This window comes from Cydia fagiglandana, chromosome 19 (genome assembly GCF_963556715.1).
Source record: "Cydia fagiglandana chromosome 19, ilCydFagi1.1, whole genome shotgun sequence".
NCBI classification, from domain to species: Eukaryota; Metazoa; Arthropoda; class Insecta; order Lepidoptera; family Tortricidae; genus Cydia; species Cydia fagiglandana.
In genome coordinates this window covers 10,373,955-10,388,462 of record NC_085950.1, presented here as the reverse complement: position 1 = coordinate 10,388,462, position 14,508 = coordinate 10,373,955, and the positions used below count along the sequence as shown (strand labels likewise).

The following is a 14,508-nucleotide window of genomic DNA, read 5'->3' as shown; positions in this document are numbered from 1 at the left end:
TTTTCGGCCGATGGTCAGGCCAAATATCCGCAATCCGGCCAAACAACTATCCGTTGCATCTCTAATAAAAAGCCTTACTAATAGTATAAAATAAAAGCTAAAATATTGAGTACAGTTCGATCACCTTAGTTGATGCATGTTTCCACAGTTTAACGGTAAACCGCCATATTGGCAAACAGTTTTTTTGTTTCTGGCAAGGTTATTGTAATCTTGGTGTGATATTGATTTGTCATTGGGACCACAAATACCACAATACGCATTACAAAAAATATAATAATATTTACGAGATTCTGTTGATGTTATGTCCAGGTCTCGATCCTTTTCTTTACTTAATTGAAATTAAATAGTCGTGAGTCATACTAACATTAAGCTTATGTTACGGTTTACCCATGTATTTTTAGGCTACATTTGTTGTCGTTGTTGTCCTAAGGCACCCCAGAGGTGCAAAGGGCCTTCACAAGCTCGCGCCACGCCTTCCTGTCTTCAGCGACCGCTCTAGCCTCGCTCCAGCTCAACCCGACCGCTCGTAGGTCATTTGTGACAGACCGCTGTCAAGAGTGTACAGGACAACAGGGCGCCCGAGGCCATCCATGGCTTCCGTCCGGCGGTTTCCAGCCGAAAGCGATGGTTGCGTTATTTGTTTCCCCTCTTCGAATAGTATCTCCTATCCATCTCCATTTCCGTGAGGCTACATTTACCAAGCACTAACAGTGCATATGTATCACTGGATAGTAGGCAGGGAATATATTGGCGAATATATATTATACAATATATTGGCTGGTCCATTTTCTATGGAAGGGTAAATTAATTTTTTGGGATTTCGGGGTTGGTCTCATAGTAAAAGTGGCTCAGTATAATCAAAATACTTCCGTAGCAACGAGAATGCAGTAATTTTTTAGCCACCGTGTAGAGCGGACGCGCCAATATTACGGACACCCTTAGAGACACATATTTACAAGCTTTTATTTAGTTTCACCTGACCGTTGTCTGTCTGTCTGTCTGTCTGTCTGTGTGTAATCAAATCTTGCAAGTTAAATTTGATCCACTTCCCGGTTTCCGATTGAGCTGAAATTTTGCATACATGTATAAATCGGATGACAATTCAATATTATGGTACCATCGAGCTGATCTGATGATGGAGACAGGAGGTGGCCATAGGAACTCTGTGATGAAACAACGCAACCTAATTGTGTTAGGGGTTTTTAGAATTACAGTCAGCGATAAAAGCTTGTATCAAAAATGAAATTTTTGCCAAAAACTTATTTATTAATGTATGCGTAAGATGTTTATGCAGATCTATTTATTGTGCTTAATCCCAGTTAGGTTATCTAAGAGCAATAACTCGACCGATCTGCGCTTGCGCAATGCGAGCGAAAGTGAAAGCACAGTAGATAAAACAGTACGGGCATTTTGCAGGGCTGTTGTGTGTAACAAGTTATTATACATTTTATTAACAGTTCATTATGTAAATTCTTAATGAGGGACAACATTAGTATAGTTTTGAAAACAATAAAAAATAAAACAAAATATAATTGACACATCTTTATAGGTAGGTAGGGTAACCTACCCTATGTACCTACATAGTGTAAATGATATCATTAGGTATTATCTTTAAACGAGCAATTTTTTAAAGATAATACCTAATGATATCATTTATATTTATTTATATATATATATATATTTCGTGGATTTCGGAAACGGCTCTAACGATTTCGATGAAATTTGCTATATGGGGGTTTTCGGGGGTGATAAATCGCTCTAGGTCTTATCTCTGGGAAAAAAGTATTTTTTTGAGTTTTTGTATGTTTTCCGAGCAAAGTTCTTTAAAACGAGAGTGTACTCCTATCTCAAGCCGGCAACGCACTTACAACCCCCCTGGGTGTCTATGGGCTACGGTAATCTCTTACCATCAGCCGATTCGTCTGCTCGTTTGCCTCCTATATCATAAAAATAACCCCAAACATGAGATTTTAGGTGCAAATTAGTTCTAACTCAATATTACCTCAGCTCTGTTTGGTTTAGAACCGGTCATACCGACGGTATCTGTAAATCAACCATTCGTAAACCTTAATTCAAAGCACTAAGGTATATTATTAGTCAACCAAGTTATAAGTGTCGTTATTTGTATATGAAAAACTGTGTCCAAAGATTTCCTTTCCAGATCGTCACATTCTTGTATGATTTTTTTTTATTTGTATGTGAACGTGACGCACTGGAAAAACATTTTTTCATATAAAATTTTGGGACACATTTTTTCATGTATGAGCTGTGAATGTACAAATGATTTGGAGTAAAATGAGCCCAAGAAGTCAATATTTTGAAGACATGAATGAAATGTACACTTTTTTTGGAAATCGCTCATCTATGTTCACGAGATTTACAGCGCGCAGAGTCACATTTTTAATTTCTTCAATGTTTTTTTAATCTTTCAAAAAACAGCTATTTACAAATGAACCCCGATTTGCCGACCCCTGATCGATTAAAAAGAATATTACGACCAATCGAGCGCATATGGAAGATTCACTTTACAATGTTCCCATCCGATCACAATCTTATACAATCCCAGAACCTTTCACTGACCAGCCTATCCTGACCTCTACATCCATATTAATAGGCAGCGCACTTATACTGGTTCAGTTAAGCGTTAGCTACGCCAACGTTCCATGAGCGATTAGAATTAAATATAGAATGTGCAATCGTAGAGGTGAGAGGTGAAGGCTGTCCTTTCATCTTTATCATTCACAACACTAATAGCAACAGAACTGACCATAGGTAGACCTTATGTAGTCACTATAAGGTTCATATTCGGTCAATGTCGAAGATGGCACGGTAAACCAATGTAAGGTTGATCTCTGTATACGTAGACTCGTTAAGGGTTTTGGGGTCTAGTTATATCAATGATATTGTAATCTGGTTTAAAAGTTGATACGTTTTCGTGCGAATCGAGGCTGGATTTTAAGTACGGGTTTATTACTAATTGGATTTTAGGTATACGGACTTACGGGTGTAAATGTATGTATGTATGTATGTATGTATGTAAACAATTTACTGTACATAAGAAAGGTTAAGTAACAAGGTTAGGATGTACCGGATTCTTATATCGATGTGTAAATAATTAAATATTTATGCAAAGAATAGGTTTAAAAAATACTGAACTAAATGAATAGACAACACACACAAAACTGTTGAACTGAATTGAAGAAAACACACAATTAACATATACTTATGTTCAAAATTCAAATTCAAAGAGAATTTTGTCTTATAAGTCAATCCAGACGTGGAATATCTACGTTCGGGTTGTAGGATATCTAAATATCATGATCAAACTGTTAGAAGTATTAGATCAAATTAAAATTATTTTCAGAAAATAATATTAAATATCTAGGCTTAGGGGTGCCTAGGGGGCGACATAAGCCTTCAACAAGAAGTGCATACTTGGAAAAATTCGACCTATGCCCCTGTGACCCGGTGGCCGAATGGCACAGGTACCTGCCGCGATAGCAGAGGACGCTGGTTCGTTTCCACCCTGGGGCACTTGAGGCCTTGGTCACCTTTTATTAGTATAATGTGACGTTTATTTCAGTTTATAACACGATTAAAATTTGATTCTGATGTTAGTGTATATTCATATTGGCGAGATAGATTTTACACATATTATACAATCAATTGATCTTTAATATGAGCCAATACACTGCCTCATGCCCTACTTAAAGCATCATAAAATTACAAAGATTATCCCTTCAAAGTTCAATTGCCACTCATCAGCGAATGGTCACTTATGTCAACCTATAAAAGCGGACTTAACATTTAATACGATTGCGCAAAATCATTAATCTTGCTGGAATATGTCACGGATCATACCTTCTCTGGCACTTTGTCTTCGATTGTGTTCGTAAAAGGTCGTAAAATGATTCTCATCAGACTGGCTAGTATGAGAGAACGAAACTTATGGTTTTTTTTTGACATTTAGATTTTATTCTAGAAATTCTAGACTAGTATTTTTTTTATAATTTTTTTTTTAATGTATGTCGATCCTTTTGTGAAATTCTTAGAATTAAATTTGATATGTATAATAAACCAATTTTATTATGGAATAATATTAACATCAATAAATTGCTCTGATAATTAGATTAAGATTAATTACGATTCATAAAGAGCTTGTTGCTAGGCCTACATGAATAAAGTATATTAAAAGAAAAAAAAAACTCATGCTATAGTCATGCTGACAATTTCGTTGATGAAATGAGTGACGTTCGCCATCGCATTACTGTAGCGATTATGACATTCAAACTTAGAGCATTTAATACCTGGAGTCGCCTTTAAGAGCTTACCCCCCTGCCGAAAAACTTGCACAATTGTGCAAACTTTTTTATGGACTGACATGGCTATTTTTACGTTACGTACAAATCATGTAGAAATAGCAATACATTTGACGTCCCCTCCCCCGCAAAAATCGACAGACTATTTCGTAAAGAAAATGACAGCGATGACATCTCCAGTTACGAAATGCTCTAACTAAGCATTCAAATCATTACTCATTTTATCGAGGATCGACAGATACGAGTATAGCGGCGACAGCAACGCTACCGCAGTACTATTGCAACAGTGAGGCCACTGCAGTTACGATACGAACATCACCTTAAGATCTGCCAATTGAATATATATTACACATTGTGTCAACAACATTACTTTCTAAAACAAGTATTAAAATGCCAGATCGTCAATTGACTAACTGCCGTATTCGAACTTCGAGATATTCACAAGAGACGATACTAGATCCATTCTAGATACGTTATAGTTTAGATATCAACTAGTTCTCTTTTGCAGCGCAATTCGGGCAACCTATGTCACTTTTACGTTAGATAAAGTAAGATATCTATTAGATGTGAATTGAATCTCTAAGTCATATCCTGTGGAAATCGTTCAAGGGTATTTCCAGAATCGCGCAAATGTCAAATTTGACAGGTTAGATCTTAAACATATCGTTATCATATCTGGGTGATGTCTAAAAGATATCTAATGGATGTCTAGTTCAAAATCCGAATCGGGCCCTAAGACAACAATAGTATATGCAACCGGAAAGATGGAGAAATCAGGAAATAATTTCAGATAATTTATCATGTTTGTTTACAACATTTATTTCACCGTTATGTTGCAAACTGAATTACAGCGCAAATAAACATAAGTCTAAATGCCAAAACCTGCGCTTACGTCAATGGCCGTTACATAAGTGTAACCACAGTGTAACCTTTTCAAGTTTTGCAATTGGGAGCTTCTTCGCGTGACCCGACGGCCTGGCCGCTGAAACGCTCTTACTCGGTAAAGGACCGTCCACACAGTTGCGTTGCGTTGCGGTTTGGCCGCGCATTTGGCTTAGTATTGCGCATATGAAACCAAAAACCACAAGATTCGTCTGAAATAGCTGAAACGTAGGTTTATTGTGTAGGTTGGTTTAGAACGTTAAATAGATTCCAAACAAAACTTTAATACGTATCCATAATTGTTTGTGTGGGATTTAGTTTTATATCTCTTCTAGAGTCTATCTATGTCTGCTGAGATTTGGCAGAGCAAGTTAGGCAGTGAAAATTTCTACGAAAGTATGGCGTCCACAAGGTGGCTAAAAATAACTGCATTCCCGTTGCCAGGGAGGTTTCGGGATTATACTAAGCAACTTTTACTATGGGACCGACCCACCCAAAAAAAATTTCGCTGTTTCACACATTTTGGCTGGTCCATTCACGTGAGGGATTTTTTTTATTGCGATTTCGGGGTTGGCTCCATAGTAAAAGTTGCTCAGTATAATCCCAAAATCCCCCTGCCGGCGTATTATGGATGGCTTTATCCATCTTTATCCACGTGATAAAATAACTGTCACTTTTTAACACCGTGGGCTAGAAAGTGACGGACACCGTCACGTAGACAAGATTGACCATCATATCCGTACTGAAAAGGGGAATGCAGTTATTTTTTAACCACCGTGTATAGAGATGCTACTACAATTTATTGTTGCCATGTTGCTCCAAGTTATACTTAGACGGACTCTTATACCAATTTCTTTGCATTTCTATAGTTAGCAACATTCGTGTGTATCAATCAATATAAACATTATAAACTAATCCTGTGTTGCTCAATGACCACGCAGACGTGTGTGTAAACGGCCTTATTACTTGTGTAATAAAATAATTAAAAAAGTATCCGACACGATCTTATTTGTAGACCCATAAGAGCGTGTCACATATTTTCGAAGAGTAACAGATCATTACAGGTGATCGTAGAGATTCTTGAGTATGTGTGTCCATCAGTACACGTTTTCGACTAATACTTATGAATAAGGCATTTTTTGCTGCTAGCTTTAGCTGCTAAGAAAACTATTAACGGTACCAATTTCCCTTTCAAAAGCTAAGTGTTGGTACATTACGTACTTCAGTATTGCATTAACGTCACATTATAACTGTTTTGGAAGAGCATTGGCCTCTGGTTTTGGTAAATAACATTAAGTAGGTATTCATATGAGTAATGTAATGTATCTATAGGTATCCATAGGCGTAGTGTTTAAAAATAATTCGTATAAATTAAAAGTAAAGTAAACTTAAATCATTCTACGGTTTTTTTAATTACATATATACTTACACAAATATCAGAATTGAAAAGACAAGAGAAGAAGAAAGACCTACAATAATTTATCACAACCAAATAAAAATAAAATGCGTCGTAATGAGGAAATTAAAAGACTGGCACAAGAAAGAAATGATTGGCGATTACTCCACCTACAAAAGCAAAAGTTTTAAGTTATGATGATGATGATGACATAAATATTGCATTTACATATTTTTATAATTAAGTACATTTTAAATTGATTCGACATCATAAATAGTTAATTTTTATTTAGTACCTAAATTTTTTTGCTGAAACACTGTCATCTTAATTTTTTAACAATTTGACTACCTATACGAGAGCAATGTCGCTTGCGAACATTATTTGAAATCGGTTCAGACGTTTTGTAGCTAGGTGAAAACATAGAGATGGACATAGGTAACATTAGGTCAAACATATAACCTTCCTATTTTTTATCACGTCGGATCGGATGGTCTCATATTGTACCAGATTATTTGAAAGGGCGCTAGCACAGTAATTTAAACCTATTGATCATTTTCTTATATAAAGGATAAGGATAAGCAGGAGGATTTCTTAAGGGATAAGTCCGCCTTTGTACTTCTTACTAATTGTATGTTATTTTTAATGTCTTTTTGTACAATAAAGAGTTTACTACTACTACTACTACTAATTATTCATAGATATTTTAAATTAAGTACCACCGCCCACACTGTTTAACTGACAGTTCGTAAACCTTATTACCAAAGGCATAAGGTCCACCGATGGACAGTGAAGAGTGTTACCGTTTGTACAAGATATCATATTTGTGTCGATTTCATCCTGATCGAAATCGCTCATTATACGCGACGATAAATTAATTTATTCATATTTGCAAAATTTAAATAATCGTTAATGCTAAAATCAATATTTGTCACGAACAACGTTATTAAATTAATAGATCTATGAATATGATATGACAGCACAAACACAAATAGTTTTAGGTGTGAATATCATTTTTTATTGACATGTTTATTTAATAAAGACATTCATTAAGTATAATTATAAGGGTCCTTTAATGTCTAGAATGTAAACTATAGAACATTCTTGAGATATTTTGTATGTAGAATATTAGTTTTATAGGTTACTAGCCATTGACGTATTATATCTAAGGACTGGCCTTACGGGTACTAAAAATGGTACTAGTTCAGCGGTGTCACTCACGAATTCGAGCCAATCGTGCAGCATAGGAGCCCACTGATTAACAGTCCGCCGGACGGTATCGGCCTGTCAGTCAGAACAAAATTTTGACAGTTGCGAACAACTGACAGGCCCAGTGGGCCCATTAACGCAACTACATAGTTGCGACCAATGGCGCGCGTGACGTGAACTCATCAACTAATCGCGCGCGTGATGCGAACTAATCAACCAATCGCGTTGTAGCGGCGGTGTCACACCGCTGTACTGGCCCCATTCATTCCCCATTCTTATTGCCCGTAAGGCCAGTCTTTAGATATTATACGTCAATGTTACTAGCATATTTAATAGACAATTTAATGATCGTTGGTCAAGTTGATGAATGTATAATACTTATGTACTAATTGATTTGTTTGACATTACAGGTAAGTTGCAGTCAGAAACCAACATAGAGCTTTCTGGAAATGTATTTAGTCAGGTATTTGTTACAAACTTTTTATTAATTTGCAATGTACCTACCTATGTATGTTAGTACGGGTCAAATCTTGCAAGTTAAAGACCCACTTCCCGGTTTCCGATGAAGATGAAAATTTGCATACATATTTAAGTCGGGTGACAGTGCCATATTATGAATATTATGATACCATCGAGCTGATCTGATGATAGAGACAGCAGGTGGTCATAGGAACTCAGTGATGAAACAACACAACCTGTGTTTGGGGTTTTTAGAATTCTATCGATGAATATTAGTTACATGTGGAAGGAAAAGTACAGTCAGCGATAAAAGCTTGTACCAAAAATGAATTGTTTGCCAAAGACTTATTTTAAATGAAAAAAGGTCTGTTTGACAGCCGCGATTGATTGTCTTGGGACAACTAACATAAATATCCGTTAGAAGGATTCAATGACTTTCGATTAAACATAGCAAGTGCAATGACATACACAAAATACACATTACACACTGTTTTTTCAGTCATAACGGACATTTTACCGATATGTTTTTCGCACCTCTTATAAGTTAGTCGACTTTAGTTCTTATTGCAATGGGTGTAAATGTGTTTACAAAAATCGGTAATGTATTTTAAGTATAAGTGATTTATTGATTGACATATGTTTTTTGATTGCGGCAGTCGTAACTTCTTTTTATTGTTTCTTGGTATCTTATTATGTTCAATGAACTAGAATAACTATAGACATCTGACTAAGCTCCAAAATAGCATAGCAATCGACTCCACTCTACGCCAAATATTGACTCTCTTCCTCGCGTTATCCCGGCATTTTTGCCACGGCTCATGGAAGCCTGGGGTCCGCTTGGCAACTAATCCCGTGACATGGCGTAGGCACTTTAAACGAAAGCGACTGCCATCTGACGCAAAGGGTAAACTAGACCTTATTGGCATTAGTCCGGTTTCCTCCCGATGTTTTCCTTCACCGAAAAGCGAATGGTAAATATCAAATGATGTTTCGTACATAAGTTTCGTACTGCGCCAAATATTGTATAGGTAGGTTTCTAAGTATAATTACATATGTATAGCAACTTAATTGTAATATTTCTACGCCGATGGAGGCAGAATATGACGCACTTATTGTAATTTGACCATCATTGTACTACCATATTCTAAGAAATAAACATTTGTATTTGTAATGATTTGTGCAAGAGGTTTGACATAATAAATTGTTAGGGATGATAAAATTTATTAATCATTATTATTTTTAAATGTCGTTTGATTCTTTAGAAAACAATCTAATGACCTGGATACAATACGGAGCGACCTAATTTTTTTCCTATCCAAAAAGCTGTCCTTGAAATTTTGCAACGTCCGGCCATATGAGACTTTCTTAACAATAGGACCACCATCAGACGGTCATTTTCCCACGTTTAACCCATTTTCTCAAAGCCCGCCTTTCAGAAACAAATCAAAACATTACGTACCGTCGCCATCAGATATATCGGAGCGGCCAAGGTGTTCACAATATCTGAACACGCACTCTAACGGCCTGACAATAGAGGGCGTGTTCAGATATTTGTGAGCACCTTGGCCGCTCCGATATATCTGATGGCGACTGTAACTGGGCATAAGCTGGCCAAAATATTAGGCAACAGTTATTACCCATTGAACTCTCTACCCTACTTTTTACCGTCACGAACACTTGGTATCAAACAAAATTGCACTTTAACCGTATAAAGACTAAGTGCATATTTGAGTGCAAGTAACCAGCGAAGTTAGATTTTCGTTATGTCACAATGTTCTTGAGAATTTGCTCAAAATGGCATGATTCATGACATTTCCTATACGATTGTGCGTTGGGAGATCATACCACAATAATTTGTATGACCGTCTGAATTGAAATTTTATGAGTCGGTGATTTTCCTTACGTAATGTAAGAGTAAAAACACCAGACACCACTTTATAACAAGATTTATTAGGGAATCACAAATATGGGAATATAGAGTCTGTGCGGAAAGAGAAGAGTCGTGGCAGAAACGGGAACTAACATTTTAAATTTTATATGGCAATCAAACCTTTGACACCTGTCTTGTAAAAAGTAAACAAACTTCTGTCATTGTATATTTTTATTAACAAAAACCGCAAGTTTTATGTATATAATATTTTCAAAACACGATAAAACCGTACATAAAGCACAAGGAAAATTATATTTAACATTGTTCGGTTTTGTCAGCGGGAAGAAAACGGCTAAAAGCCGACTATCGACTTACAAAAAGTCGCGGAACGTGTTTGCGCTATTCGCGGGTATTGATGTTGTATTTAATATTAAATAACTACCTATTTAATAAGCCCCCTAAGTAACTTGTCTCCGGTACATAATCGGTAAGTATATTCATTCAAAATATATTAATTTTCATAAATATGCAGGTCATTCATGATCTTTAAAATAACTGACAAATAGTCTTGATACTTGCTATTTTATGCATATTTATATGTAATTTCTTTTTCAGGATTGTGTAAAAGTACCTACGGTATCTCGAATAAAAGACCGCTAATTAGGTGATATGCAAGAATTCGTAATCTACGTGCCGGATTCAAGCACATCCAGTTCAGATGAAGATAGTTCTATGAGTGTCCCCGGTTGTTCTGAAGCTAGCTCAAACATAAGTGACATTGAATATTTTAATTCTGAGATCGATTACAAAGAATAAAACTTTTTCTAATAAAACATTTCTTTATTTGTAAGTTCGTTTACTAGGTTCTGAATAAAACTTTTTCTAATAAAATATTTCTTTATTTGTAGGTTCTGTTAGTTACGAAATTATATTTCATATTTAGCAGTGACTTTTCGGCGAAGTAAAATATCGTGAGATGAGAGAACCGGACATATCCCAATAAGGCTTACCTACTTATGCACTATTTTTATTCATATTCATATTTATTATTAATAATGTACACATACATTACAAGTCAAGTTTACAATGGGTGAAATGTATCCCAGATAAAATTACAGTTCTATTGCCCAATTTCTACCCGATCTACCCGGTTTTAACAGTTTTTTAATAACTGTTGGACTGCACAGATTAGGCAGTACTTATGTACTGTATTATGTATTTATATGAGACTCAATCTTGTTTGGTACTAAAATTACAGTTGTATTGGGCAGATTCTTAACTAGTTTTAGCAGTTTTGTCAATCGCACTGTCACTTTTTAGTATCTACAAGTGTGTTTTAAAAAGAAAACTAGTGCCTGCGCTAAATCAGAGCATTGAGTTGACGAGCCGACACCACCACCAGGCTCCGTTTAGTAAGCCGTGGTAAAAAACCGGAACAAAAGGGATTCAAGTATCATGACCTTTAGTGTCGTACTATAATCACGTGACCAGTGTTGTCAGCATAGCAAAAACCATAAAATAGCACTGGCGCGCCCTCAAATCCCACGACTCTTCTCTTTCCGCACAGACTCTAGTTCTGAAATAATATGCCAAGACGCTCTCGCGTAGAACCAATCTAAGATGGACGACCACCTCTAGTGATGTGTCATTGTCGGTTATCGTAGTGATGTCAAACACCGATGGATGATCTCGCCGTTCAGCTATTTGATATTTGTTTGGTATGTTGGCTATTAGCATAATTGATATGGAAATGTGATATTATTTAATCAATAGTAAATATACTTGGTCAAGCAGATCTTGTCAGTAGAAAAAGGCGGCAAATTTGAAAAATGTAGGCGCAAAGGGATATCGTCTCATAGAAAATTTGAATTTCGCGCCTTTTTCTACTGACAAGATTTGCTTGACCATCTATAGTATGCTAGTTTAGTTAATAATAATACATAAATAGGTGACAATCATTGACACTTCGCGAGAGTTAAAACCGGCCAAGTGCGAGTCGGACTCGCGCACGAAGGGTTCCGTACCATTTACGCAAAAAACGGCAAAAAAAGAAATATGTACATCATCTGTGAATATTTCAACTGCGTAGCTAATATAGTCGCACCAATAAAAGTCTGCAGTTGATTTGATAGCCCACGCAGTGTAAGTGTTATTTATACTTCATAATTTCATAGAAGTTTCACGTTTAAAATGACACTTGCACTGCTGGCTATGAAAATCGCTGCAGACTTTTTAAGGTCCAACTCTTTCACTATCACGGTTTATGAGATATAGCCTGATGGACAGAATGGGGGTTTAGTAATAGGGTTTTTGTATCTGTTTTGAAAAAAAAAAAACTTGTGGATGGTTGTCGCACTTGTATGCGATAAAAAACTCACCGGCGTTTATTAATTATTCGAGTCGATTGATATTGTTGTATTTGTAAGATACAAATCAGTGGTACACCTTGGAGGTGACATCACAGTAGTCTAGGTATACAAAAAAATAAAAACGTCGGACTCGCCCACCGAGGGTTCCCGTACTTTTTGATATTTGTTGTTATAGTGGCAACAAAAATACATCATCTGTGAAAATGTCAACTGTCTAGCTATCACGGTTCATGAGATACAGCCTGGTGACAGACAGATGGACGGACAGTGGAGTCTTAGTAATAGGTTCCCGTTTTTACCCTTTGAGTATGGAACTCTAAATAAAAAAAGCGGCCAAGTGCGAGTCGGCCATGAAGGGTTCCGTAGCAGCAAATACCACAATAAAATTGCGGTTTACGATTTATGACGATTAAAAAAAACTACTTACTAGATCTCGTTCAAACCAATTTTCGGTGGAAGTTTGCATGCTAATGTACATCATATATTTTTTTTAGTTTTATCATTCTCTTATTTTAGAAGTTACAGGGGGGAGGGGACACACACATTTTACCACTTTGGAAGTGTCTCTCGCGCAAACTATTCAGTTTAGAATTTTTTTTTATAAGAAACCTCAATATCATTTTTGAAGACCTATCCAAACACGTATGGGTTTGATGAAAAAAAAAAAATTTAAGTTTCAGTTCTAAGTATGGGGGACCCCCAAAATTTATTGTTTTTTTTTTTCTATTTTTGTGTGAAAATCTTAATGCGGTTCACAGAATACATCTACATACTTACCAAGTTTCAACAGTATATATATAGTTTCGGAAAAAAGTGGCTGTGACATACGGACGGACAGACAGACAGACAGACAGACATGACGAATCTATAAGGGTTCCGTTTTTTGCCATTTGGCTACGGAACCCTAAAAACGAAATCAAAAGATAAAATACAATGTTAATCCCTTTTAAGTCCATGCGTTGGTAACCGATATGTTTAAAGACGTGGCTGAGGTAGGTACCAAACATACAAAATAAAACCGGGCAAGTGCGAGTCGGACTCGCGCACGAAGGGTTCCGTACCATAATGAAAAAAAAAACAAATCAAAAACCAAAAAAAAAACGGTCACCCATCCAAGTACTGACCCCGCCCGACGTTGCTTAACTTTGGTCAAAAATCACGTTTGTTGTATGGGAGCCCCATTTAAATCTTTATTTTATTCTGTTTTTAGTATTTGTTGTTATAGCGGCAACAGAAATACATCATCTGTGAAAATTTCAACTGTCTAGCTATCACGGTTCGTGAGATACAGCCTGGTGACAGACAGACGGACAGACGGACGGACGGACGGACGGACGGACAGCGAAGTCTTAGTAATAGGGTCCCGTTTTACCCTTTGGGTACGGAACCCTAAATAGGGTCCCGTTTTACCCTTTGGGTACGGAACCCTAAAAAACCGTCGAATTGATAACCTCCTTTTTTAAATCGGAAAAAAACTATAGTGCAATATAGTATAGCAACAACAATCGGCACAAACGGCCAAATTATGACACATTATCGCGTGATCGAAAGGCGATGGATGAAAGCGTGGGTTGCAAGTTGCAATACTGTTGCAAACTCCCGATTTGTTGCAAAAATGCAACCTAACGTCACTACGGAATCTGAGGGCCTGCCGCGAACCACGTTCGACGTGTTGCCTCTCTGTCGCACTTGTGAATTCGTAGGGAAGTGTGACAGGGAGGCAACACGTCGAATGTAGTTCGTGGTGGGCCCTCTGAGCCAAGCTACTTCGTTCTTCTATGCCTCTCTATCATTCGAATATTAAATAAGAGCGATAGAAAGGCATATCGAAATTTCGATAAGTACTCGATGTTCGCGGTATAATAAGCCGTCTGGCCAAAGTAAGTGGGTGATTCATTTCTAAATCACATTTAGTGTGAGTGCACGATTATTAGAGATGCCACGAATATTCGGCAACTATTTGGTATTCGGCCTATTCGGCCACTTTGCCGAATATTCGGTATTCGG

The 14,508-nt window shown here is 36.8% G+C and overlaps 1 protein-coding gene across 4 annotated transcripts in view; it reads left to right on the top strand.

Moving 5' to 3' along the window:
* LOC134673729 (A disintegrin and metalloproteinase with thrombospondin motifs like) overlaps positions 1–14,508 on the top strand; it is a 222,305-nt gene that overhangs the window by 18,215 nt on the left and 189,582 nt on the right. For 3 of the 4 annotated variants that reach the window (XM_063531733.1, XM_063531730.1, XM_063531731.1), the window contains exon 1: positions 8,193–8,266. The exons of the other annotated variant lie outside the window; for it this stretch is intronic. In XM_063531733.1, the coding sequence (XP_063387803.1) occupies positions 8,253–8,266 (14 nt within the window). In that variant the 5' untranslated portion in view covers positions 8,193–8,252. Of the gene's footprint in view, positions 1–8,192; positions 8,267–14,508 lie in introns of those variants that run through there. 4 annotated transcript variants of the gene reach the window in all.